General features: G+C 57.9%; 3 protein-coding genes across 3 annotated transcripts in view; 2 read left to right on the top strand and 1 right to left on the bottom strand.

The window, feature by feature from the left end:
- VOLCADRAFT_70119 (uncharacterized protein) lies at window positions 1-3,331 on the bottom strand (the record flags this gene model as incomplete). Its single annotated transcript, XM_002958905.1, has 6 exons — window positions 1-177; window positions 688-855; window positions 1,453-1,620; window positions 1,826-1,985; window positions 2,925-2,953; window positions 3,278-3,331. Coding segments are annotated over 6 exons (756 nt in total), but the record flags the coding sequence as incomplete, so codon positions are not given.
- A 1,452-nt stretch (window positions 3,332-4,783) lies between these two features.
- On the top strand, window positions 4,784-4,945 carry VOLCADRAFT_70123 (uncharacterized protein; the record flags this gene model as incomplete). Its single annotated transcript, XM_002958913.1, has 1 exon — window positions 4,784-4,945. A coding segment is annotated over one exon (162 nt), but the record flags the coding sequence as incomplete, so codon positions are not given.
- An 18,923-nt stretch (window positions 4,946-23,868) lies between these two features.
- cyc42 (guanylyl and adenylyl cyclase family member) overlaps window positions 23,869-24,856 on the top strand; it is a gene marked incomplete at both ends in the record, with an annotated part of 2,461 nt that continues 1,473 nt past the window's right edge. The window contains 3 exons of the mRNA XM_002958912.1: window positions 23,869-24,028; window positions 24,354-24,442; window positions 24,696-24,839. Coding sequence (XP_002958958.1) covers window positions 23,869-24,028; window positions 24,354-24,442; window positions 24,696-24,839 — 393 coding nt within the window. The remainder of the gene's footprint in view (window positions 24,029-24,353; window positions 24,443-24,695; window positions 24,840-24,856) is intronic.

Below are 24,856 nucleotides of genomic sequence, written 5' to 3'. Positions count from 1 at the left end.
GCGGACGTAAAACAGTATGTAGGCTCGCTGGTCCAGGACCGTGCGCTCCCCCACTGCAGTAACCCGGTGGTCATCGCATACGTGCCAGAGACCATTAGCTGCCTTGACGTAGCAGATGTAGTGCCCGCTGTTGACCGAGTAACCGTGATGCACGAGCACTCCGTACAGTTCGTACAGCTGCGATACAAGTGGGTTCAAAGCACGCACATGTTACGTGGTCTGGTCTGGGCGACACTACTGTCTTATACAGAGTCCTGGGTTCGTTTCCTGGGGAGACCCCCGACGTTGTCGGGAGCGTGAGATTATGGCTAGCTGCTGAGATGTGGAGTTGAGATCACAGTTGATGGATCGAGATTTGCACGCTGGATTGGTGGCGATTGCTGAACCCTCTGTCTCTGCGGATGTTCGGGTGAATGGATGAGGAGTGATCCTAGTAGGCAGGATCAACCGCCTTGGACTGTCAGTTCGTATGGCGTAGTACAGTGTGGTAATGGTGGATGGTGCTGTATGGTATGATAAATCGTAGAAATGACATGTTCAAATGGCCCAGAAGCCTCCCACTCTCTGTAACATGTTGCAGATATTAATGGCACACGTCACGACGAAGAGCAGACAATTGCACACAGTCAAAAAGGAGGGAGAATACCCAACGGCCCAGCTCTGTCCCCATCGGCCGTAAGCTCGCACCTGTTGGGGCCCCTTAACGTTGCTCATGTACGGTCGCAGATCCAGCTGTGTTCCAAAATCCACCTTCTTGTTAATCTTGGCTCCGAATCCACCGTACTCGAAGCGCTTGAAGTGCACCGTCAGCACGTTTGGCGCCTCCTCCACGCTGATTCGCTTCACTGCGCGGACCTGTAGCAGCACCCGAGGACGACACCCATTTTTCAGCTTGGAACACAGCATGCATAGGCAGTTGCGTGAAGGCGCCAACAGGAAGGTGGGTGATAACATAGCCCCCACCAGCCGTGGGGGCTATTGGTGGCTGATGTAGAGGGGCTGGAATGGGCTTGCAGGCTTGCGCGGGCCCGTGGTAGGTCTTATCAGCAGCGTTTTACAGTTTTTGGTAGGTGAGAGGTGAGAAGACCCAGCCCTGAGGCTGGGCGTGTTGGGTGCATCAAGGGTGATATCGGGGTCGGGTGTCCACATCTGTATTGTGGCGGGACTCGCAGGTTTTGGTCGGGTTAGAGTGCTCGCATGGGCGTGTTGTGCCTGCAGGTTGCCCAAAGACTTGCAGGTTGGTGTAATGTTGCATATGCTGTCGCTGCTGCGAGCATGAAGGAAAGGTAACGCTTTTACGTGCTCTGTTCTGGGAATTTGTTGCGTTTTTTGGCGTCTTTTCTGGACTGAAGCCATCTAGAAGCCGGTTCTCACAGAATGCGCAACAGCGCCTACACTCCAAACCGACAAACGGTACCTGCAAATGCGCCGTTGTCCAAGCATGGCACCCACCAGTTTGTTATTCTTGGGACAGCGGTACTTGTTGGGCCCATCCAGTACCTCGGGTGCCGTGAACGCAGAGAGGGCGCGCTCCAAGGACTGTGCGCGGTTGATCTCCAGGCTAAGGTCTAGGAAGGGGTCGTACGTGCGACTGACATAATCCACGCCTTCGCATTCAATCTGCGATTCATTCATGCAGCAGCAAGATGCACGGCTCGTCAGCGCAGGCAGTGCAACAAGGATCACCCGCGCCAAGGTCTGAATTGCCAGGCCCGGTCCGTTCACAGCCAAGGTGGGCTCAAGAAGAACGGACATCAGACCTGCGAAAAAGGAGGAAGCGGGCCGAGCGGGCAAGAGAGCACGGGCGGCGCCACGTCGCACCCACCTGGCTGCGCAGCCGGCCACCGAAGATACGGTACACAAATGTGGTGGCGGCGAGCTCCGGAGGCGGCTTGGGCTTGAAACGCTTCAGACACGCCTCGTGCATAGCATCCAGCAGGCAGCGCAGGAACTCGTGGCTATCCTCCTGTCGACCCAGCCGGAACCTGCGGTGGGCATAAGGGGCAGGGCGGGACGGGGAGCATTGGGACGGGCATCTTCGTTGTGCAGCGGAGCGAGTTCAGGGAACCATCTGATAAACTCTTTAGCGGCATCTTTAGTACTGCTACATTGTCGTAACGCCATCGCGTAGGGAGAGCGAATCCATAATGTGGGTCGGCTTTTGGCACAGTTGCAACCGCTCTCCTGCAACTAGAGAGGCCACCGATTGCGTGCAGTGCTCTCCCACAATTTTTCGCCCTTCGTAAACTGAACTGTGACCCTGCCAATACCTTTCTCCCTGCCGGCGCAACGACAAGTGCATGGAGATTGGATCCCGCGCCACCTGGATCTAGAGGTTTGGCAGATAAGTATGATCCTGGATTCCTTAGCTTGACTGCCCCAAAAAGATTACATAACCATACCACCTCTGTCCATGACTTAGAGATGATGGGCAGAAAACCAGGGGCAGCCTCCGGACTGCTTGCATGCAGCTGCCATGCCCGTTGCCTGATTGTAGCGCCACTATAACCCTGCCACCTCCCCTACTAGCATAAGCGCCTATACTACCATATGACTCGTAAGGCCCCTGCCCATTCTGCACGCGGCAAGCACTCTTTCCGGAGAAGTGCATGCACACAGCAAGTGTGAACCAAACTCAATCTGCGGACCTAATTACATGACGCATGTTGGTATTAATCCTCGCGCTGCAACACAATCACAGCGGCCCCGCTTTCCCGTCAATTCTGTTCACATCTGGGAAAGCTCACCGCTTGTTGATCAGGCGCAGGCTCGCGGCATGGGTCCTGGGCGCTAGTACCAGGTTAGAGAAAGACCGGCGCACTAGTTCCAGGGTGGCCGCCACGGGGTCGTAATGTCCTTCACCACCACCGCGTCCGCCCGAAATTTCCGCTACCAGCTTGTCGCCCCGCGCGCTGAGAAACAACTCCGCCAGAGGCGGCGTGTGCGCAAGAGCCTGCAGATAGAGGCCCGATCAGGGGTGGTTGGAGCGTACGGGTGGCCCAAAAGGCCGGATAGGAGCAGCCCCACATTTCCACTACATGGCTGTGACCCAAATCGCAACAGGTGGGTCTGGACTCTTCCTTGCAACGGCAAGCAAGACATACATAGAGCCTGGTTCCACTCCTACTTGCGGATGGCCACTCGTCATATTGACTGGCATTCTTCTGGAGCATTAAGAGCACACCCCGATTCCTAAATTCCGGTTTCGATGCCTTTCATTATGTCAGGCACCCACTCGCAACTGCACATGTCTCCTCGAAGGTGGGGTTCAACATACCTGTAGTACGCTGTTCATGAAGCATGTGTTGCCAAGATTGTGGTAACCGGCGCCCTGGTAGCGAAAAAACGGAAAAAACGGGTTCTTTTCGCAGCGTATGGCCCGTAGGTTTGACACCCGACGGGACGCGCAAAAGCATAACAGTAGGGACACATCGCAGCCCACCGAAGTTGGGCCCCGATAGGCAGTAGCTCATAGAACCCCAGCCCACAAGGCCGCCTTACCCGATTTCGCACAGTGGTCCAGTGCAGGATCAAGTCTGATTCCCGAAACAATTCTCGTTGTTGCTTTGGGGCAGCAGGAACCCCCTGCGATGCCACTCGGGGCCCGTTGGCCAGCGCCGGCATCTGCGCGTTATGCGTGTCGGGCAAAATCCACGGAACGGCTTTCAAGGAACACTTTTCAAGATGCCCGTTAGCAGGGCTCTAGCGCCGCCAGACGAGCCGCCAGCATGCCATCGATTAAGGGGCAAAAGGCACCTAGCACAATAATCCAAGGCTATGCAGCTTAAGAAATCTAACTAAAGAATATGAGCATACCTGTGGTACCTCGTTCAACGGAATCAGGTCAACGCCGGTAGGCGCAGAATGGGCATCAGGCTTGGTCGCCGGCACGAATGTCAGACGTCTAAAGCCGGACTGCCCCGTAGCCTGCAGAGGCTGAAGCAGAGGCGGAGTATTCAGGACCATGTGAATACTCCGACACAGCCTTTAACAGCAGGCCAACAGCCCTGTCATTTTGTGCAGCAGCATCACGCAGGCTGCAAATAAATAGCGCCGAAATTCTCGCGGGTCATCTCAGATATGCAATAAATGCGTACGGTGCCACGACATGCTCAGAACTAAAGTGTTGCCGTGATGTGTGTTACAGTGTTTGCACGATTTCACGATTTACTCATGCTACTAAAAAATCGGTTTACTTAATCTTCTATGGAAACTGTGATGCCTGAAAATAGCGGTGATCACGACGACATGGCTGCCGCACTTGCTGCGGCAGTGGTCTCAGCATACATCGCCCTTCCAAAAACCGGAAAACCGCAGCCTAACGAGCACACAGTCCTCGCAGGTAAGCCGTCCTCGTGTACGGCCGTGGTACGACGCCGCAGCACCAAACCACGTAGCCATTTCTCCCCCATGTCTGCTTGCCGCTACCGCCGCCGCTACTTACACCGCTATCCAACACATCTCCCGTCATAGCTACACACACAAAAACGTTGCAGGGACCATATCCACTATCACGCGCGGCCCTCCGGACGCCTCCCAAAATCAGCTGCCCTTCACTCACCCGGCCGCAGGCTTCGCCATCGCATACAATAACGAACACTCTGATCCGAACACGCCACCGTCACTGCAGCCGCTGCTCCAGTCCGAGCCCGCACCCGCAGCTATCAGCCCAAACCCACCTCTGCACGCCTCCACGCAGCCGGCAGGGCTCTTGCCACATCAAACCCCACCTCCGGCTCCAGCTGCTGCCAGTCGCCTACACGGGGGCGGTACCGGCTCCCTTATGGTCGTAGCCCTGGGTACGGGCACCAAGTGCCTTGGTGGTTCCAAACGCAGCGCGCTGGGCGACGTCATAAACGACAGTCATGCCGAGGTAGTGGCGCGGCGGGCGCTGCTGGCGTGGCTGTACGACGAAGCAGCTCTCGCTTTACAAGTACGACAGGAGTACGGCAATGGTGGCGGAGACAGCAGTGGGGTCCCAGCGGCACGCGGGGCTGTGGGTCAGCGAGCTGCCGCCGGTCTCTCCGTATTTGAATGGGTGCGCGTTAACGGGGCGACGGCGACGGCGGCAGAAACGGCTGCAGGTGCTGCGGTCGGGATGCCATGCAGCGGCAGCAGCGGCGGGGACGACATCATTACCGGCGGTGACGGCAGCGGCGCAGTACAAGTAGCCGTACGGCGCGGTCCACAGGACCAGGGGCCGCCGTCGCCGCCTCCCCTCCCGCAGGTGCGGCTGAGGCTGCGGCCAGGTCTGAGCCTCCTCATGTACGTCAGCCAGCCGCCGTGCGGTGATGCCTCCATTCTGGGCGCGGAGCCGGAGGCGGTTTCGGAGCCGCGGCGGGAGGAGCTCCCCGGCTGCCTTTCCGTCCGGGGGCAGGTCCCCTTCGAAGGATTATGCCTTGGGGGGACGTGCGTGTGCTCGCTTGAGGGTACTAGCGGCGGCGGGAAGACAGCCCCGTACGACAGCACGTTGGCCTCGGCCGCCGCCGCCAGTGGTGGCGTCGGCAAAGCCGGGAGAGCCGATGGCGCGTTGCCGGTGCTCAGCGGCGGCGCCGGTGCGCCTTCAGTGCGCTTCCGTACGGGCGCCAAGGCGATCAAGCTGATGGCGCCTGTGGAGGTGGAGGGCCGTCCCATACCGGCGGCTACGGCGGAGGCAGCGGCGGTGCCGGCCATCACGGGCCTTATGCCTTCCCAGCCGCCAGGTGCCGCAGACCCCGCGGGGGAATCCAAATCGCCGGGAGCTGGCGACCCGGCTGCTACTGCCCACTGCCCGCTGCCACCGAGCGCAGCTGACGGCATCGCCCTTATGAAGCCTGTGGCGCCGCCGTCGCCGCAGCTGGCGGCCTCGGCGTTGCCGGCAGCGGCAGCGGTTTGCACTGCCGCTGCTGCACCGCCTGGCGATGGTGGCGGCGGTACTGGTGGCGGCGGACTGGTTCCTCGCGTACCTCAGGCTGGCGATGTGGAGGGGTATGGAGAGCAGCTGCTTGCTGTGGGGACTGTACGGCGCAAGCCGGGGCGTGGCGACCCGACGTCCTCCATGAGCTGTAGCGACAAGATCGCCCGGTGGTGCTGCCTAGGGGTGCAGGTACTGGTTTCGGAGCAGCAGCAGCAGCAGCAGTGGGTCGGTCGGAGCGGGTCCAGAAGCGGGAAAGAGGGTTTGGACGCCGAGGGGAGAGAGGGCGGGTACGGGGTTAAGCAAAGGAAGAAACACATGTTTGAATGGGGCTGCAGGTCTCAATGGCCAAGGTGACAGCAGCCACAAGGGCTGGGGGGAAGGGAGCTCCAGGGAGGGGATATTTCGGATATGCAGGAGGGGCCCATCGTGTCATGTAACGCTCGACGCTTTGTCGAGTGCACTGCGGCCGCCGCGAGGACACCCTCTTTTGTCGTACTTTGATTGGCTCGTGACTGAGACACGTAGGAACCGCAGAGTGGCTGAGTGGGGGGGGGAGAGGGGGAGGGGGAGGGGGGTTTTGGAGTTATGTGCAGGGTGTTGAATCTGGACGGATCTCGAAGCGCAGGTTACGTGTATGGATGTATGGATGCGTGCATGGATGTATTTGTGACGATCGTTCACGCCCTAACACACATACACCCACACACGTGCTTCTCCCCTCCCCCGGGGCCCACCGTCCCCTCCAGGGCGCCTTGCTGAGCGGCCTGCTCGCTGAGCCCCTGTTCCTGGACCTGGTGGCGTTGGGGACCACACCCGCTATGGCGGCCGCGGCGGGTGCGAGAGGGGGGAGGGGTGGGGGGGAAAGACGAACCACACGCGATTGAAGCTGCTGCCAGGGCAAGATAGTAGCAACCGAAAGAACTGACCGAAAGGCGTCCGTGGCGACTGTGACGACTGTAACCTCGGGATGACGACTGTAACCTCGGGATGAAGAATTGACGTAGACGTTGGAAGTCCTACCTACCTAAGCCGCCAGAAATATTATAGCCAAACCGTAAACTAGTAGGTGTAGAAAAAGTAGTGAAGGCGGCGAGAAAAAAATGCTGACGTAAAAGTGGCGTAAAGTTGCTGGCCAGGAGAGAAAGCTGCATTGCTGATACTGAAAGGCTGCCGGTATGCAAGTGTTCCTCCCAACCCCCCAAAAAAACTAGAACGCGCGACTGACCCGACCGACCCAAACTAAACTATTCCGGCTAGCCTACCGACGCCCCCAGGGGTGGGGGGGAGGTGTTCCGAAGGCGGTGGGGACCTTATAAGCGTAGAGATGGGACTCATATGGCTAACAACTGTGTCTTTCCATCCCTCCCCCTTCACCTAGCTAGCCAGGCTTGGCCTCTGACTACTGCTACTGGTAGTAGTACTACTACTACTGCTAGTACTACTGGTACTAGTATTACCAGTACTACTGCTAGTACCACTGGTACTAGTACTACCAGTACTACTACTGCTAGTACTACTAGTACTAGTACTACTACTGCTGCTAGTATTATTATTATTAGTAGTAGTAGTACTGCTAGTACTAGTTTTACTATTACTACTACTGCTAGTACTACTAGTAGTACATGTTATCAGTAGCTACAGCCTCATCTGCACTAAGCTGAATGTCAAGGCCGTCAAGGGCACTATCACGAGGCCAGACACGACGACTACACCACTATCAGATGTCGGTAACGTAATGGGACTGTATTTCCAGAACCATGTGGGTCCGTGACTTCATCGACTTCATCGACTTCAGCAGGTCCGAATGGCTTTGGGTGCCAGCAGGCCGTTCCCGTTGCTTACTTGCATATGACGCAAACCCTTCCTCCCCCTTCTCAGGCGCCGAGGCTGCCAGGGCTGCCGTACTAGCGGCAGCCCGGAGGGCGTTTGTGTGCAGGCTGCTCGAGGACCCCGTCGTGGCGGCGCCGGGTACTGCAGCGGTGCCGTACACACCTCACCCTCCGATCCTGGTGGCGCTGCCGCCACCCCCCGCCCATCTGGGCTTGAATCCGGATGCGACCCGTAAGGTTCCCTCAGGTGGGGTGGGGGGTGGGGTGGGGTGGGGGGTGGGGTGGGGGGTGGGGCGATCTGCGGCGCGCAGTTTATGTTCGGTGGGGCTGGTAGGCCCAGCGGGTGGTGTTGATGTCAATGTTGATGATGATGATGATGATAATGATAATGACGACAGATAAGGTTGCAATGTCCATTTGTAAAAAGTCGTCGGTTTTATATTGTGGGCAAGGTTGTAACCGTACATCATCTGTTTCCCCGGTGTGGAGGGAAGGCCGGTCGCGTGTGTGTTTTGACTGTTGGGTCCCCCTTCTTGGGGAAGAGGGGGCCCGGGGAAAAAAAGGAGGATGCCTATGCTACGATTTTTTCGCTGGCCTTCGTTCTTTCTGGCAGTTCGTTACTATCCTTACTGTTGGCGGTTGCGCGAGTTCCAGTGTCGTACGCATTCACGAGTCGTCGTCGTCATCGCCGCCGCCGCCACAGCAGCATCAGCAGCAACTCTGTTGCTTTGCGCTTCGTGCCTTCGTTTGATTGCTATACGTACGTCATGTGTTTGGGGAGAACTGGAAGAGGTTGAAAGGGATTGGATTGAGATATTGAGCTGTTGAGGTATTTTGAGGTGTTGAGCTGTTGGTATGACAGTATGGCCTGTGGCTTAGAGGTCGCTGCCCTTGAACCCGTCGTTGTACGAACACAAAACACATACGCACACACGTTTGTATGCACGGTCTTCCCACCCCCCTGCTTTTGTCTTCTCTCCTTGACGTCTATATCCGTATCCTATACGTAAATGTATCTTCGTCAACACGGGATACTAAGTCATGATGTTATGTTACCGCTTACCGCTGCCTTACCACTGCTCTTTGTCAAATATTTTATCTCTTTCTCCCCCACCTCCTGCTTCCCCTCACCGCCTCCCTCCCCCCACCCAAAGCAGGAGTCTCCATCAACTGGTCCGCCCCGCCTGGAGCGTGTATGGGAATGGTCATGCAGCTCACACCAGCACCACCAGCACCACCACCACCACCACAACAACAACAACCACAACCACAACGGCAGCAGCAGCAGCAACAAGAACAACCGCAGGACCAACAGCGCCAATTAGAATTACGACTACCATCTTCAGCACAACAGCAAGAACACCAAGAACACCAAGAACAACAACAACAACAGCAGCAGCAGCAGCATCTTCAACTGTTTCCGCCTCTCCCGGGGGGAAAACCGCCTAGTAGGGGAGTGGGTCGTTGGTCGGTGATGGCGTCGGGACCTCCACCTCGACGCGGTGGAGCTGGGAGTCCCGGAGGGGGCGGTGGCGGTGGGGGCGACCTGGAGGTGACTCTGGCTGCAGACGGCCGCAAGGCGGGTGCGGCCAAGCGGGGGCCCGCCTGGGGGTCAGAGAAGACCCGTTCTCGGCTGTGTCGGGCGGCCATGCAGCGGCGCATGGTGGCGCTACTGCTGCTACTGCACCAGCAGCAACAGCAGCAGCAGCAGGTGCTACGGGTGCGACACGAGGAGGGGTTGACCTGGGGGCAGCCGCCTCCACAGCCCCCGCAGCAGGTAAGCGAGGTCTGCTGGTTCGAGTGGTGAGCTTGGGGAAGGGGATAGGGATGATGCTAGTGATGCGCATGGTGATAGCGTCCCAGCGGCCGTAATGCCGCATGGTTGTTATTCTTGGTGGTGCCTGTGGGTTGGTGGTGATTGGTGTCATCACTGCCCCGACAGTTCCGTTCATTGTTCGTTCGGAGGGTCTTGGCAGGTACAAGATGTCGAGGGATAGGGTGGTGGGGTGGGGTGGGGCAGGGACCCACTGTTGCGTGCCCCGCTTCCCCGGTGGGGGAAAGAAGGGGGAAGAGGGGGGAAAGTGGGCCATTTCAGTAACACACAAGCTCCAATGACACCGGGCCCCCCACCCATCCTGCACTCCTGCACCTGCACCACGGCCGGCCCCATAAGACTCTCCACATCGCTCTGCCGGAGTCCCCGCAGGAACCAACCAGTGCCTCGGAACACGGGCCCCAGGGGACCTGCGGCACACGCGGGGGGTCAGAGTACGCAGCCGATGACGGCAGGGAGGCAGCGCAGGCTGCGAGTTGGCAGGATCTGTCGTACAGTCAATTGAAGGGGTTGCTGGGACGGTCGTACGAAGCCGCTTGGAGGGCGCTGAGACGGCCGCCGGGGCTGTTCTCGTTATGGCTGCCCAAGCCGCCGGGGCATCAGGACTTCTATGCAGCGATGCCGGTGGGTGACGGCGGCGAAGGAGGCAACGGCGGCAGCGTCGGTTGTCTTCAGGGATAGCTGTCGGCGTGGGGGCGCCGCCACGGAAGGGCTTGACGGGACCACCTGACGGCGGCGAGGGCGGCGGTGGCGGCGGCAGCGCTGGCTTGTTATCGACGTCCTCAGGAGGCCGTTGGTAGCGGAGGCCGTTGACAGCGTTGATGAGGCGTCTGATTGGAATTGCGGTTGGAATTGCGGCAGCGGGTACGACGGCAGAGGTGGCGCCAACTGCGGGCTCCACCACGACGGTGTCGTTGTTGGGGTTGGGGGGAGAGGGTGAGGATGATGGCGGCCGGGGAGCTCTCATGCCCTGACTGGCGGTTTTACAGTTGGCAGTGGTGGCAGTGGCGGCTCTGGCCGCTGAGGAGGTGGCGGTGGCGGGGGATCCGACGGTTCTGAATGCGACGGACGTGTGTGCATGTTTTTGTGCGTATGTGCATATGTACGTATGTGCGTCACTGGGAAGGCTGTGGCTTCGGGTGGGTCCTTTTTGTGGTGTCCCACCCAATGCCATGTGTAATGCCACACTTGTTGTGTGGAAGCGATGTAAGGAGCAGTGGTCGGTTGGTTGGTTGATGTCCTGATCCGATGTTTAGGAACGTGGTGGATGGGAAGAGGGAGAGAGGGGAGAGGGAGGGAAGAGGGAGGATGAGCGGTATTGCAATGAGTGGTAGCCTGACACCTAAAAGCATGATTTTTCCCGACGCAGAGCAAGGAAGTTACTACACTCTATGTATTAGGTTTGCATGATAAGCCATCACATCATGATGTGTGCGGTTTGTCTCCTTCAACGGCATCGTAACGCAGCAAGGATAGCGCTGATGGGTTAGATTGGAAAACAGACAGACAGGTCTAGGGTAACTGCCCCAGATGTGATATTGCGCTAATGTAGAATTCCATGGAACAAATCCAGATTACATAGATATTGTGTTATTAGTTGGCAGGGCTCATCTCAAATCAGGCGGCGCAATTGGATCCGAACAGCTGCACTAATAGTAACAGCTCGGCCTGAGCAGCTGAAATCCAATAACAACATGGCATGGAACTGCTGCTACACGTTTTTGTGTGTATGTGTGTATCTGTGTGTATCCGTTACATATATCGATCGAGGCTTGATGCTGGCCAGGGGCACCTACCCGCACTGCAACGGAAACGACTACCGAAACACTCCGCCATTGGAGGGTCGTTCTATCGGTCAGAATCCGCTCTCCCTTATAACCGTTCTCTCTTCTAGACGCAAGGCGTCGTCACAGCTACATACACCATCTCAGATTCCTGGCAATCTCTGTTTCATTGAACGCATGATCTACAGCTGCGCGATTCACCAATGCACTCACACTGGTGTCAATCGCCATCCTATCCTTGCGAATCCTGCCGCCACACGGCTTCGTTATGGTATTCAGCCAAGTCCAGGCCCTTATGCAGAAGTATTCCTCCGCACCGCTCTGCGGCAGTGTACAGAACTTCATGGTGAGAGCTCCCCCTCCAGCCGCCCAGCGCACCGGAGGAACCCAGTGTCTTCAGCCTTCGACACCCCAATCTATTTCACCCGGGGGGCCTGTGGTGGGATCCGAGCCTACACCTCCTAATAAAGCTAAATACCGTGTCTGGGATTCGAATTACAAACTTGCCGATTATCTAGCCCGGTGCTCTTCCAACTTGATCAACGCCATGCGTGCGTGCGTGCATGTGTGCGTGCGTGTGTGTGTGTGTGTGTGTGTGTGTGTGTGTGTGCGCGTGCGTGTGTGTGTGTGTATGTTAATGCGTGTGTGTGTGTGCGTGTGTGTGTGTGTGTGCGTGTGTGTGTGTGTGTGTGTGCGTGTGTGTGTGTATGTTAATGCGTGTGTGCGTGCGTGTGTGTGTGTGTGTGCGTGCGTGTGTGTGTATGTTAATGCGTGTGTGTGTTGTGTGTGTATGTTAATGCGTGTGTGTGTGTGTGCAGTTTTGTTTGTGTTGCTGGGCCTTGGAGGCAAACAGAACCCGAAGGGCCAGGCACCATGTCCCCAGGGAGCAGCGGATCTGCCGCTGTTGTGGTACCAGTACGTATGTAGCTAAGTCGAGGATGAAAAACACGTGTTACTTGGATGCTCCATGGCTTATCATGATATTCGTGTGGAGGAAGGATTCGATCATCAGCAGTGCATATTGGAGCTCATGAAGCGGGAGCCAGCCCGTCTGGCGAGGATGTACAGGTATGGGGTCACGCACCCCCAACCATGTAACACACACACGCATGTCGTACCGGCCGTACTGGCCAGCAACATGTGGGATATCTATCAAGGGGCGTACCTGCAACCAGAATTCAGAAAAAGTGAATATATGCCCATCTTGCGGGTTAGATCAGTGATTATACAGCGATACTAAGAGCTGTTGCCAAAGTGCTGTGGATAGAAGTCCCTTACTACAGTAATTCCCTTGGAGCCTTCAAGCCTTCTGGATACGTGCCAAAAGATTACGAGAATTTTATTTCTCATTTCGCATTTCCTCGCAATCTTTCTGTGAAACTCCAGGGCAAGCCTGAGAGGCGCATAAGCTCGACACGCCATTAACACATGATACTCATCCCTCTCATCCTCCACTGCGTCCCGAAGGCAAGTTCGGCAAATACGTTCGGCAGGTGAGGGTGCGTAATGGCTGGCGTGCAAAACAGGTCATACATCCAGGTCCCATTAACCCCAACGAAAACGTGTCCATGCCGTACGATGCTTCTGGAGCATAAATATACCCCTAAATACTCCGGCGTTTTCCTCGGGGCGGTTGGATCATCCTTCTGTGATGCCACATCCATCCATTTTAGGTAGCGACATGCCGCCGTTGCGTACATCAGAACCTTTCTCTGAATCAGAACCGCCCCATCGACAAACCCCGGGAGCTCCCGTGGATTCCTGTCGATATTACTCGAGTCCCAATCCGCTAATAACCGCCGCCGAAACTCCTTCAAGCACATCAGCATTCCTAGCTGCGCTGCACAAATACTCTTGTCATATCCGCGTTGCTAGTATCGCTGCGCACTGTGATGCTTGAAGTCGTATTCCAGCGATTCGAGGATACAAAGATTTTGGGGTTCTGAAAGCGTGTGAGCAAAAGGCAACATTCGACATCGGTGTTGGCAGTATTGAGCAGTAGATTTGCCCAACCAAGTTATAGCCGAGTCTTTCGCTGCGCGCCTCCTGCTCGGCTTCATGTGCCGCCCGCAGGTTTTAATTGCTGCAGGCGGAATGCGCAGTGGCGCCTTGGTGATGTGAAGAAAAAGTCGACGCGCCAATTTACGATTAATGCGCTTGAGTGGTGCTGAGGTCAATATATCAATATACCTATTTGATGTACCAGGTATATTTGACATGTAGAGGAGGACTACCGGCCTGGTTGGACTCCGATTATTTGGCAAATGATAAGCACGCGTATTTTGGTGTGAGAAAGGGTTCTGCATCGCTAAAAATTTGTGTAGCGCCAGTTGGATTGCCCCCGCAAACATTTGCCTTTCCGGTGCCAGGCTTGCGACTATAACCTTGCACAGTAAGCTCTTATGCACAACTACCATACGGTCTGCCATGGCCCTTTCATATATGTTTTTTCTGTAGGCTTTGTACGTCGAATCCCACTTCCACAGCTGTGGAGCCTGCAGGCTCCCACCACTTGCTTAACAACACGGCATTCTCTCCTGTTGGCATGTACCTCTCTCTTCTATGTATGTCGTTACAGGGTGGTTAAGCTTCACCAGCGGCCCCCTTTCCCGAGGCAGTCCCTGCTCTCCCCTGCGAGAGGGGCACCCTAATCCGTCACCCCATCCGACTTAAGAATGTATTCGTTGGGTTCAGCAACTCACCACCAGCATCCAACCAAATCTAGCGGATCAACGGCGCCTCAACTTAGTTCCTGGTCAGCTCTTCTACATTTCCAACGCCACTCTGACCCATTGCCCACACCTGGTCGCAAGGATTTTCCGGATAGCATTCGGGTCCCCAATCTCTTCCCAATACGACAGCAAGGGCCTGACTTGATGTCCAAGAAGGGAATGAGTCGCGAAGTTGCAGCGTCTGCCGCGTCTCTTTGCAGTGCACCATACTGCAAACTGCGTCCTGGATAGCAGATGCGTAAGGCTTGTCAGCTGAGGATTTAATCTGGTTCGCCTACAGGTTGATCAGGGCGGACGATGTACTAAGATCGCTTGCCGCGGTACAATTGTGTCCTGGGCGGGTACGGATGCCGGCTGCTTGGATTGTTGAAGAAGAACTTAATGATATTTTTAAAGCGAATATGGTTAACTGTTACTGACTGGCAGGCTGGGCCGGACCGGGAAGAAGAGACAGGCCATGCGGTCAAGGAGGCCTCTGCTGCGGCGCCGAAACGTTTCCTGATCTTCGCAAGACAAATTGCGATATAAGCAATGAAGTCATTTTTATTTTGAGTAAATAAAAAGATTTATTGATTGTTTTGCTGCGGCACAGAGTTATCGCGGAACAGAGGAGCGAGCGGTCTGTTGAGGTACTACCTCATAGTAGTACGGCATTGTGGGATTGTTGGGGTCTAAAATAAAACTTCTTTAAGGCTCTACTGGCCTTACAATGATGTGCAGCATGGAAGACAAAAGAATGTATCAGTTCGCGAAACAGTCTGCAATGCTTGTCAACGCGGGCGTGACCCTTACAGCCGCTTAATGCGTGCGTGGGACGTCTTGCGCATATCCGTATCGCAAATCTAAACATTATTTTAAAATAACTACAGTTTAAATTTAATTTTGATAATCTATCCGCGTAAGCCATCCTAGGAGAACTCCAAGTTGTTCGTATGCGCCTACTGAGTTCCGTAGTTTGTCGCATGCCAATATTAGCAGGTTGCTTATGTACGTCTTTAGGAGGCTCTCTGTGTCACAAATCCCTATGCCTTATTGACAAAACGAATACTCTCGTCAAAGGAGTTTTTGCTTCTCGTCAAAGAAAGGTTTTTGTCGCACTGGGAAGTGCCTTTTCGGAGTGGAGTTCATGTACACAAGTTCCGCTCTCGAATATGTTCAGTATGATTAATCGATATCTTGTCCACATATTTATCTGTGCCAGCGGGCTAGGCGCTTTTTCCGCAGCGGAGGGCCGACCACAAGCTGGTCCAGAGTTAACGAACATAGGTGCAAAATTATGGTATTTCAGTGCCAAGGTTTTTCCTGATAGGCGATTCCGGCAACATCTTCCATGGCTCAGACAGACTTCACATACTGTACAGGAGGAGGCTAAGAGGCCCTTCTCTTCCGGGTGTTACTGTTCCTTGGCGCCACACCGCCTCATATAGATATATGTGGCTGCTTAAATGCATATGACGCTTGTCTCCAGGCATTTACTTTTGCTCTCGGTCCCGCAGCTTGGTGCCGTATGCCGTTGCGTTTTAACTGTGGTCTGCCTTCTAGTGGCCTTGGACCATCTCAGACGCGCAAAGCAATGCTGCTTGAATAATTGTGAATGGATAATACCTTTTACATAACAGCGATACACGTTGTACTGCAGCTAGAACCTGGTCCGCTCATTCATTTTTTCTTTGAGATGGCCATCTGCTAGCTTACCGCAATTTTTGTGCCTGGACAAGATGTTTGTGAATGATGGCAGTGGAGGATCAGTCAACGCTATGGTCGCAGCCGTGGTGCCCAGAATCGCGACTCTCCCATTAGTGGACGCTCAGTCGTTGAGACGCCATATCGGCAAAGAGACGCCTTTTGTAGCGCTTATAGTGCTTGGTTTGTCAAAAGACGCCTTGAGGCCATGCAATGCGGCTAATAGGAACCGGATGCTGAAACTTTGGAGTTGCTTCCATGGCAAAGGCAACGGATGTCTCACTGCCAACGGCAAACCAAACGTGCACGTAATATTTCGCTTGGAATCAACGGCTAGTCCCGTGCGCTCCGGCGCCAACTATTCTGAATCGGTATGCAAGTTCGCGACGCGCCTGCGAATGTCCGCCTCAGGAACCAGCAGTTAACATGCAAACTTACGGGTCTATCCTGCAGCGCTATGAGAAATTGACCAACGTTTGGTTGAAGCAAGACGCATCAGCGCGGCAAGCTGTAGAACTTGCAGCCAGGTAGGGGCCCTGCCTGCCTCGGCTACCTCCCCATTCGCGCGCACCCGTTTCCCAGCCGTCTTGCTGCCACCCGAACCCCCCCGTTCAGTGCTTCCCCATGACCAGCCTGCTACCTGTCCCTGCCAAGAGCGCTTGCGTCCCTACCTGGCTCTCTCCCACATTCCAGTGGATCCTAAGCAAGTCCCCGATCCTGCAGGTTGCAAAACCTGACACTTGAAAATATCAAAGGCCACCAAGGCACATTAGGATATCCCTCACCACGTGCCAGTGGTACTATTAGCGACCAGATAACAACGACCAGTTAATAACTAGTGACCAGCGGGAGCTTCCGCCTGCGCGACGGTGTGGCAAATAGGTGTAAATCCGCAACCATTGCCCCGCTCTCGTGACTGCCGGTCCACCGGCGGCTGGTCAGCTGCGCCGCCCGGGGAGCCTCCTGCAGGTTCCAAATGCCGCTTGGGCCCCACCCACCTGAATTAGCGCTATCACCCCAGATCGGGATACCTGGCTCCGGAACCACGCCTGCGGATGCGGTGCTACTGGTGAGAGGGTGAGAGGGTGAGAGGGTGAGAGGGTGAGAGGGTGAGAGGGTGAGAGGGTGAGAGGGTGAGAGGGTGAGAGGGTGAGAGGGTGAGAGGGTGAGAGGGTGAGAGGGTGAGAGGGTGAGAGGGTGAGAGGGTGAGAGGGTGAGAGGGTGAGAGGGTGAGAGGGTGAGAGGGTGAGAGGGTGAGAGGGTGAGAGGGTGAGAGGGTGAGAGGGTGAGAGGGTGAGAGGGTGAGAGGGTGAGAGGGTGAGAGGGTGAGAGGGTGAGAGGGTGAGAGGGTGAGAGGGTGAGAGGGTGAGAGGGTGAGAGGGTGAGAGGGTGAGAGGTTGGGAGGGTGAAAGGGTGAAAGGGTGAAAGGGTGCGAGGGTGAAAGGGTGCGAGGGTGAGAGGGTGAGAGGGTGAGAGGGTGAGAGGGTGAGAGGGTGAGAGGGTGAGCGGGTGAGCGGGTGAGAGGGTGAGAGGGTGAGAGGGTGAGAGGGTGAGAGGGTGAGAGGGTGAGAGGGTGAGAGGGTGAGAGGGTGAGAGGGTGAGAGGGTGAGAGGGTGAGAGGGTGAGAGGGTGAGAGGGATATATAATTGGTGCACCCGAGCAAACCCTGGGGAACCTTTGAGGATTACCTTCTTGGAACGGACGACGACCTGCTGCACCCGCGCGAGTGGCGCACACCCACCGGGGCGTGTGGCCCGAAGGTGTGCTGCCCTAGTGATACCCCCCCTCGCCCCATGCCCAGGTCGTACCCAAGGGTGCACTCGATGGGCATGTGTTTTACCCCGGCTCTTCCACTCGTCCCGTCTGGGGCCCCGGTCTCGGACCGTATGCAGGTACTCAGTTGTGAATTTAGAGAGGAGCGGCCAGGAGCAGCAATAGCAACGGCCGGCAGCGGCGGGGGCAACGGCGCCCACGGCGGTGCTGCTGCGGTGGTTGCTACGCCGCCGCCGCCGCCGCCTCGTCACGCAGTGCTGCTCTTGGCGACGGTGGCAGAGGCAGCAGCGGCTGCAGAAGCGGCGGTTTTCGGTTCCTGTTGGGGCGTAACGGATTTGACGATGAGGGGGTTGGCGGCTCCTTCGGCTGGGGACTTCAGGGAGCTCCGATGTAGCGGCCAACTAGGCTTCGGAAGCGGCCAGGAGCAATCTCAGCGGGCGGCACTGCCACTACAACAGCAGGAACAGCAACCCCAGCGCCATCCCTTGCCTTCCCCCCTACCGGACCTGCCGCGTGTACGGCACAGCCGCAGCGAAGCGCCGCTTGTGGAGTACTTTAAAGCCTCTGCAGCCGACGGCGAGACCTGTCGTTCCTGCTGTACGGCAGGTATACCAGTGGTCGCGGCCAGTGTGATGGCGCTCAGCAGCGCCCCGTACAGCGTCACCATTTTGGAGTTCCCAGGGTGAGTGTACGAACGTACGATGGGAATGAACACACGAGAATACACACGGGGCTGCCAGGCAAAATTGCTTTCCATCCCTTTCAAAGCAAGCAAGGTAAGGTCCTGGTTGTATTGGTGACGTGGCTGCCAAGCATGTAGACTTACACGCCAGCCGTCGCCGCCTCCGCCACCTTGTTATCGCTGTCGTGTTTGAGGCGATGGGTCCCCCATGCTCCTCCCTGTTGTCGTTGAGCCTCCGCAGCCCTCGTGCCTTTCCCAGCTTTCCCATCCTTCTTCCTCCTCTTCTCTCCCTTCCATCGCTAACGTCTTTGCTGCCGTATTCACCTTCGCCTTCGCCTTCACCTTCCCATTTCCTCCACATTCCCCAACACTACACTACTTCCGGAATCGGGGCGCCACAGGAGAATCTTGTTTCAAAATACCCGCAGCTTGGAGCTGTACGGCAACATTACGGGTTGCCGCATGGGCACCGCGCTCCTGAAGTTGCTCCTGGGTGGTGGTCCCGGATCGGCAGTGGCAGCGGTTTCGGGGCCGGACGCGGCCGCTGAGACGGCGTTGCTGCTCGGAAGCTCCCCGGCCCGGTCCCACGGCGGCGGCGGCGGCGGTTGTGGCGGGGGCGGGTCAGCTCCGGAACCCGTGCTGCTGGAACAAATGGCGGCGGCGCTCGGTCGCGGGGAGGTGCGCCGTGGATTGTTTCTGTCTTTGATAGTCCCGACACTTTTCACAGAGCCCCCCGCAAAACGTTTACTTCACTCACCCACCCGGCCACTGCGAGTCACTCAATAGCGAGCCACACAAACCGCCGCTGCTTTTGTCCCCTTCCCGCTCTTCTACTTCAGTCGCATTCTTCCCTTGCCACCGACTTCTCCTCCTGCCTTGCCAGCACCACGAACGGTCACAACATCCGCAAACACTCACACACGCCACATGCATCTTGGCCCACACAATCTCATCTGCGCCACCAGAGCTTCAAAGCAGTGATCCGCCTGCCGCAACGCTCCGTGCTGCTCCGAGGGTTAAGGGAGACCGCCGGGGGCCCGGACTGCTGCGCGAATACGCCGTGTGCAGAGTCGGCCGCCGCGAGGGGGACGGGCGCGGCGGCAGCGGCGCATCTGCCACAGAAAACCCCACACCACCCAGCGGCGCCCGCCGTCGCCGTCACCGGCGACACAACGTTTGTATCTACCTGCGGTGGTAATACGGAACTAGATACACTAGAGAAAATGTTGTTGGACGATCTTGCTAGGACAGCGAGTGGCAGTGGCGGAGGCGGTTTGGGCTGCGCTGGCGGCGGTGACGGCGGCGGCAGGCGCCGCAACACCCGTCGGGAGGCGGCGTTGGCCTCCCTGTCGCAGCGGCGCCGCAGCCGGAGCTTCAACGACATCGCGACTGCGGCTGGAACGGGCACGGCGAGACCGTTGGAGGTTGGACTTTACTCGGCAGGGGGCAGCTGTGGCGGTGTGACCTACCACGTCGAGTCGCGACAAGCCGTACAGGCCCGTGGGGTAGCCTTTCCACGACTGGCCACGGCGACAGCAATGTCGCTTCCGCAGCCGCCAACGCTGCCGCGGCCGCCAGCACTGGCAACTGAGCATGTTACCCAGTACAACGCCGCCTGCTGTACGACAACCGAAACCGCGTCTGTTACCTTTGTTGACGGTAGCGGCAGTAATGACGAAGTCATGGGAAGCATGTCGGTTCATGATGGTGTACCGCCGCGACACCAAGTGGGGAGCGGGTCTGCCCAAAGTGGCGGCGACGGCTTTACCATCGACGGCGGCGGCCGCAGGCACTACCAGCGGACTGGGAACTGTCGGCTCCACCACCGCCACCACCAACGTCACGCAACTGTAAGCGGGCTCCGCAACTGCAGCATGGTAGATGTGGTCCAGTCAGTGAGGGCTGCGACGACGACGGCGGCGGTGGAGGAGCTGCGGCCTGGGCCCAGGTCATGGTCATTCAGCTTGTGCCAAACGCGCGGCGGTGGCAGAGGTGTGGAGCGGACCGCCGCCGCCGCCGCCGCCGCCATGGTCGTTGGCTTGTCGGCAGCCGACGCCGTCAGCGGTGGCAGTGGGCACGGGATCTACCCGTTTCCGGAGCGCAGCAGGTTATCCGTGTCGTACACATCAACTGAATATCTCAGGGGCCCTGAATCACCGCAGCAGCAGCAGCAGCAGCAGCCGGTGGCATTTGCCTGCAGCCGGGAGGGTCTGTCAGGAGCCGTGAGAGCTTCAGGAGGGGTTCCGTCGTGTAAGGACTTCAACCCTGCGGAGCCCCAGGCCAGCACTTATCGTAGGAACTGCCAGGCGAGTGTCCTCACAGTGCCTGACGTCGCCGCCGGGAGACAGGCAAATGCCCCAGCGGGTTTCACCGCTGCCGCAGTCTCATGTACGGTGACGACAGCGGACCTACCGTCAAGCCCCGTAACCGCTGCCGGCGGTGTTGACCCGCTGCTGACGGAAGGTTGGGGCCCCTCTGGGGCGCCGCGGTCGCCATGTCGTACTGTCGAAGCATTAGCGGCGGCGGCGGCAGCGGCGTCTGCCACCACCATGGTCCGTATCGCAGATGCCGCGGCCGCCAACACCACGGCCAGGCGGCGCCGCGCCCCCCGTCGAGCCGCCAGTACGTTAATGGGCGACTCCTGTACGACATCACCTCTGGCGGCAGCTGCGGCGGTGCTTCCGACGTCAAGTCTTGCGGGTGGTGTAAGCTCGGCCGCCACGGCTGACGTCTACGGCTCCTCCACGAATGGTATGCTGCCAGTCCGATGCGCTGCAAATGAACGATGCTGTGACGGCGTACCTTTCTGTAACAGCGAGAGCGCAGGCCCCCAGTCGGCCCGCAGTGCTTCAATCGTCAGGCGGGATCGCAAAGGAGCCGTCGCAGCGATCACAGCGCCTGGTTTGTCCGCAGGCCAACCTGCCGAACAGCTTGTGCTGCTGAGCAAATGGAGCGGCGGCGCCGCCGCCAGGACTGGGCCGCCGGCGCCGGCAGGGGTGGCGGTGGCGGAGGCGGAGGCACCCCCTTTAGCGCCGCTCCGACGTAGTGCCACTTGGCTGGGCCCTATATGCCAGGCATCAGGTGAGGCGGCGGAAGCGGCGGCGGCGGCGGTGACGGACGCGACAGGAGCAGCGGAGGGCGAGTTAGGGGAGGAGATGGAGGTGGGGCTGGAGGCTTCACTCAACCCATATCCGGGTGCAGGTCGCCTACAACGCATGCTACAGCAACCGCTGCATCAGCAAGAGCAGCAGCAACCGCTGCAGCAGCAAGAGCAGCAGCAACCGCTGCAGCAGCAAGAGCAGCAACAGCACGTAAACACTGTACGGGTGGTACCCAATGGGTTGGTGCCAACGGAAGCCAAGGCATGGACTCCGTTCGCATTGTGTAGCAATCAGATGGGGTGCAACGAACACGCATTTGGCGCACAGCATCAAAACTGTCACTGCCCCACAACGCACGCGGCCATCAGTGAGACGCCGCCATTGTACGACGAATTGGAGACGGCAGTCACGTACGGCTCCGTCAGGTCTGCTTCACGGCCGCCCGCCGTGCCTCCGCAGGCGCCGGCGGATCAGGCCGCGGCGCGGGCGCCGGCGGCCGCAGCAGCGGCGGCGGCGGCTCCCCGCACCGTCGTCGCCTTTGACCGCTGGAGAGGCTTGACGGCGGGGTCCAGCGGCGGTCGTCCCTACCATAACAACTCTTTGTACGGCTATTACGGCGGCCCTAACGGCACTCCTCCAGGATGCCCGGAAACCATGTATCGGAGCGTCAGCCGCCGAGGACGCCTCCATGACTCGGTGGTGCGAGTGCAGAAGCTGCTGACCAGCTTTACCAGAAGTATTGACGGTGCTGCCGGTGCCGCTGCGGTGGCGGTGGCGTCGGGTGCACATGACCTGGCAGCCTTGTCGGTTGCCAACGCCAGCGCCCCTTCGGCTACGTGCCAGCCGCCCGGCACAGCACATGACGTACAGGCTTGGTCTCCGGGCTTGACGGCGGCTTATAAAAGGACAGTTGCTGACGCTGCGTTGCCAACGCCGGAGGGAACGGCAAGTACGGCAGTGTCGGCGTCGTCTGGAGCGCCCAAGTTGTGCAAAACGCATGGTGGCAGCGACGCTGGGGACGAGCTGTCGGTTTCCTTTGCTGCGTTACGTGAGCCGTCTGCCTGCCGCCGAGTAAGCAACATAACGAGCAATAACGTGAACAGCAACCGCTATACGGACGCTGAGGGCTTCTTCTCCTGTGCGGCGGAAGACAAGTCCGTGGGTACGGCGCCCGGAGGCGGTACTACGGAATCCGCTGTGTTTTTTTCGCCAGCCTCCAGCCTCAAGAAGCAGCTGTCTGCTAGCGTTACAGACGGCTGCGACGACACGGCGACGGCGGCGGCACCGCCGCTGCCGCTACACGCGGGCAGGGGTGCCGCCACGGCTGCAACGTCGACAACGAGCGTGCCCCCAACGCCGAAGCACAATCGCCCCGTGTATCACAGAGTTCATGTCGCCACATGCACATGGGAGGGTGCGGGTGGTGGCAGCAGCTTACGCGAAGGCGCTGGGCCCCCTGCTGCCGCCGCCTGCGGCATTAACGGCAATGTGATCGCGGGGCATTGCAGCTTACATCGTGCGCCGGACGGTAGCAGCGAGATTGGCGGCGGCGGTGATGGCGGTGGCTATGGCAGTAGCGGCGGTGGCAGGACTCTGGTGCTGACTCAGATCGATGTGTCGGAGCAAGTAGAGATGCAGACCCACTTATCCCGACTGCTCGAACAGGAGCATAAAGTGAGCCGGGGGGCACAGGGATTGGAATATTGCGCGTTTAAATTATTGTTGTATGATTGACCTAGGGCTTCGTTACGGATACAAGCCTAAGGAACGGAGCTTATCGCCCTAAGGATGGAGGGATGGAGGGATCGCTGTCCCCCGGCAGTGCCTTCCTTCAGCAGCACTGGCGGTGACCTGTGGTCTTGCCCCAATATAAGTAAATGGAGGGCAACTGCAAGCACTTGGGTTTTAGGGTTTAGCTGCGGCTGCCCATTGAGCCTAACGCTCAACCAACAACAATCCCCTAAACCCAAAACCGAATCACTGAGCGCCGACAAATCCCCTTACTGAATCGCTGGTATTGTCCTTCCTGATCCTGGACATTCCCGTCGATTACTTTTGTGAACGCAAGTTGCTGGAAAGCATCTTTCCCCGCCACGTCATCGAGTACATGACGCTGCGCCACGCGACGACTGCCAACGGTCCCATGGGTCGTGGCCCAATCGACCTATTGCGACCCGGTGGCGGTTTCGGCGGTGTCGGAGCGGAAGGCGGGCCCTTGCTGGCGTCCCCTTTTTGCCCCGCGGGTACGGTCCCCAAGCTGGCCACTCTGGCTACCTGGCATTCCAACGTAACCATCCTCTTTTGCGACATTGTGGTAAGCCGTGTACTAAGCATTTTCCGTATTGATTGATCAGTACTGCATCATTCCGTACTGCGTGGTATACGACGCTAATATAAATGCACGCAGACCGGTTCAGCGTGAAAGTGCTTCACTTTCTTCCTAGCTCAGCTGTGTGCAGGTCTTCTAATACTGCCTTTCTTTTTTTAGCCTCTCGCGTCTCTGCATGTTGATGTTTTAATGGTTGTAGCTGGTTTATAGGGATCCCAATGTTGTATGTGGTGTGTGCCCCGGTGTCTGTACGCAACGCAGGGTTTCACCACCACCTGCAGCTCTACGACGCCCTTTACGGTCATGACCTTCCTCAACGACTTGTACAGCCGGTTTGATGGCCTGGTGGACATCTACAAGGTTTATAAAGTGGAGACGATTGGAGGTGAGCTGGTTGGAGCCAATGTTGTCGTTAGCTGTAAAGAAAGGGTCGTGGTGCTTAGGGGGGCGATGGGGGAAGGTATGGTTACTACGGGCCCTGCCGCCTTACTATATACTATCCCTAGACCCCTTTTTTTATCGCGACCCCTGCCCCTTCTGCCCGTAGATACTCACACCTACCCTCATGCCCCCGCCACCCATAACCGCTCACTTCTCGACATCGTTCACTAACGGCCGTCCTCATCACCATCACCAGCGGCCAACCTCTCCGGCACCTCCTCGCTTTCGTCCCTCCCTTCTCGCTTCCCACGCGCTCCCCTCCCACGAAGACTGTTACATGGTGGCCGGCGGGTTAGTGGCGTACGACGAGGACGGGTACAAGTCCGTCATCAGCGGTACGGAAGATCCGCTGCATGCGGTACGGGCGTTGGAGTTTGCCAAGGTGAGCACGTCCGGGCACAACGATGCGGCTGGCGCGTTAGGGGACGGGAAGCACAGGGCCTGCCGGGGTCCGCAACCTACAACCATTTTTCCCAAGTGCCTAGCAAGGTCACCTGCCTAGCCAGGTCAGCTAACCTACCGTCCACACCAGCCCCGTCGGTGCAGCACCTCCCTCGTCCCCCTTCCACCTCCCGCGCCCGCCTTTCCTCTTTCTTCCCCTGTGGCTGCAGGCCATGCTCCGTGTCTCCCGAGCCGTGCTGATGCCTGACACGGGTGCTCCGGTTCAGTTGCGTGTGGGTCTGCACAGCGGTCCGGTGACCAGCGGGGTGGTTGGGGACACCATGCCCAGGTTCTGTTTGTTTGGGGACACGGTGGTGAGTGGGGGAGGGGG

Source organism: Volvox carteri, assembly GCF_000143455.1.
Source record: "Volvox carteri f. nagariensis unplaced genomic scaffold VOLCAscaffold_111, whole genome shotgun sequence".
In the NCBI taxonomy this organism is placed as follows: domain Eukaryota; kingdom Viridiplantae; phylum Chlorophyta; class Chlorophyceae; order Chlamydomonadales; family Volvocaceae; genus Volvox; species Volvox carteri.
Note: the sequence above shows the minus strand (reverse complement) of the source record. Positions and strands in the feature narration are given on the sequence as shown.